The sequence below is a fragment of the Lactuca serriola genome, chromosome 7 (assembly GCF_051521515.1).
Source record: "Lactuca serriola cultivar US96UC23 chromosome 7, Lser_US96UC23_V15, whole genome shotgun sequence".
Taxonomy (NCBI): Eukaryota; Viridiplantae; Streptophyta; class Magnoliopsida; order Asterales; family Asteraceae; genus Lactuca; species Lactuca serriola.
The window spans coordinates 15,780,478-15,782,312 of record NC_136414.1 but is presented as its reverse complement, the minus strand read 5'-3'; the positions used below and the strand labels follow the sequence as shown (position 1 = coordinate 15,782,312).

At 34.8% G+C, this 1,835-nt stretch overlaps 1 protein-coding gene across 1 annotated transcript; it reads left to right on the top strand.

Annotated features, from left to right (window-relative positions):
* Nucleotides 1–251: 251 nt before the first annotated feature.
* Nucleotides 252–1,628, top strand: LOC145063659 (mavicyanin-like). Its single transcript, XM_079011252.1, has 2 exons — nucleotides 252–474; nucleotides 1,122–1,628. Exons 1-2 carry the CDS (start codon nucleotides 315–317, stop codon nucleotides 1,505–1,507), a joined length of 546 nt encoding a protein of 181 aa, XP_078867378.1. The 5' UTR covers nucleotides 252–314; the 3' UTR covers nucleotides 1,508–1,628.
* The last annotated feature ends 207 nt before the right edge of the window (nucleotides 1,629–1,835 follow it).

Here is a 1,835-nt window from a genome sequence, read left to right as displayed (position 1 = left end):
CTTTAAAAAATAATAAATGGTGACTAAAAACTATATATAAAACACTTAAAATAAATACATTTTGAGGCATAGGTTTATGTGGGGTGAGGTAGTGGGTTGGAGTTCTTAAAACATTAGGTAAGAGTTAGTAGCAAGTATGCACGAGATAGTCAAATATTCCATCTGCCACATAACCAATTCTATTAATTTATATTCTAAGATTTTTAAAACTATATCCATGTTTCATTTGTGTGTATAAAATGCACCAATTCTTCCCCACTTTTGTCACCAGAACAACACTCCCATAAAATAATTTTACAAATAAAACCCAAACTATGCCAATGGTTGTATTATTTCTTGTTTCAATTTTAGCCATGGCCTCACCATCGGTCTTTGCAGTGCAACACATCGTTGGTGATAGTAGCGGCTGGACAAACTTCGGAGATTATACTACGTGGGCTGATAGCAAGACGTTCAATGTCGGAGACACACTTTGTAAGTTCTGCAACTACATAACGTTTCTTTTCTATAAAAAAAAATCTTATCTGAAAGTAAAACAAGCTAAGTGCAAAATATATCACGTTTGCCAATGTGTAAGGAGATTGGAATCCATAAGTGTGATGTTAGGTTCAAGTTTGGGTATCACATTTTCTTGTTCCGGGGACATTGTGATTTATCTTGTATGTTGGATATAGGACCTATTGGTGAAACGTGCGGTGACTTCAAAAAAAGGAAAAAAAAATCATTGTTAATCCAAGTAATTTACTTTGCATACGACAAGTTTAATATTAGTATATGGAAATTTTGTAACACTATCAAGGTTAAACACTTCAAAAGGAAGTGAGCCCCAAGTTCAAATCCTAGAGATTCAATAGTAATGTGCTTTTACTTGATTTTTAATATGGTCACTTCATCTTAATTGACAAAACCACTAAACTTTCTAAAATTGATCATGTTAGGTAATTATATATAGAACAGCTATAACATATAAGATACTTTGGTTTTTATGATAGTTTTTTTTATAACTGGATTATTTATATAATAATTTACAAAAATTGTTAAATATTCAAATGACCAAATTAGCGAAATGATATGTTCCATTTGGCAACAACTAAGCCTTTCGAATTATTTTCCATGGATAGTGTTCAACTACGGTGGCAGCCATGGAGTGGACATTGTATCTAAATCTGATTACGACAACTGTGTCACAAGCAACTCCATCAGCTCCTACAGTGGTGGCACAACCACCATTAACCTAACACAACCAGGTCCAATGTACTTCGCTTGTCCATCTTTTGGCCACTGCAGTTCAGGGATGAAACTTGCTATCAACGTGGTTTCTAAAAGCACCACCACACCAACCACACCTACTAGTGGCGACAACTCCTCACCTCCGTCATCAACCACTCCATCTACACCATCAACTACTTCAAACCCCACTCATGTTGCTGGTCCACCCAGTAACGCAAACATGGTGGTGGTTGGGATTTCTTTGATTTTGGGACCGTTGTTTGTGTTCATGTGCTAGGGAAGGGGCAGTGCTTATTGTTTATGTTTCTATACTCAAGTGTTGTGTGCTTTTTTATAATTTATTTTTCTTTGGGGATTGAAATAAAAAAAGTAAATAAACACAAAATGCATGTTGATTACGTTGATTATGTGGTGAAATTTATATAAACGTTGACAGTATGGCCCATAGTCAATTTAACTGATTCGTGATAATGTTAAAAAAAAAGTCTTTAAAGCCACACCACTATGTACATTTCTTTCCATAAGAGCTTATTGAACCTTGATTAGAAGACGATGGCATTATCAACAACTACAATCTAGATTTTTAAATACGAGAGGAGGGAAAG

Bases quoted from the DNA above. Each gene is read 5' to 3' on its own strand.
- LOC145063659 (XM_079011252.1), top strand. From the start codon at position 315: ATGCCAATGGTTGTATTATTTCTTGTTTCAATTTTAGCCATGGCCTCA. The intron at 475-1,121 runs GTAAGTTCTGCA...TTCCATGGATAG, and splicing joins CAATGTCGGAGACACACTTT to TGTTCAACTACGGTGGCAGC.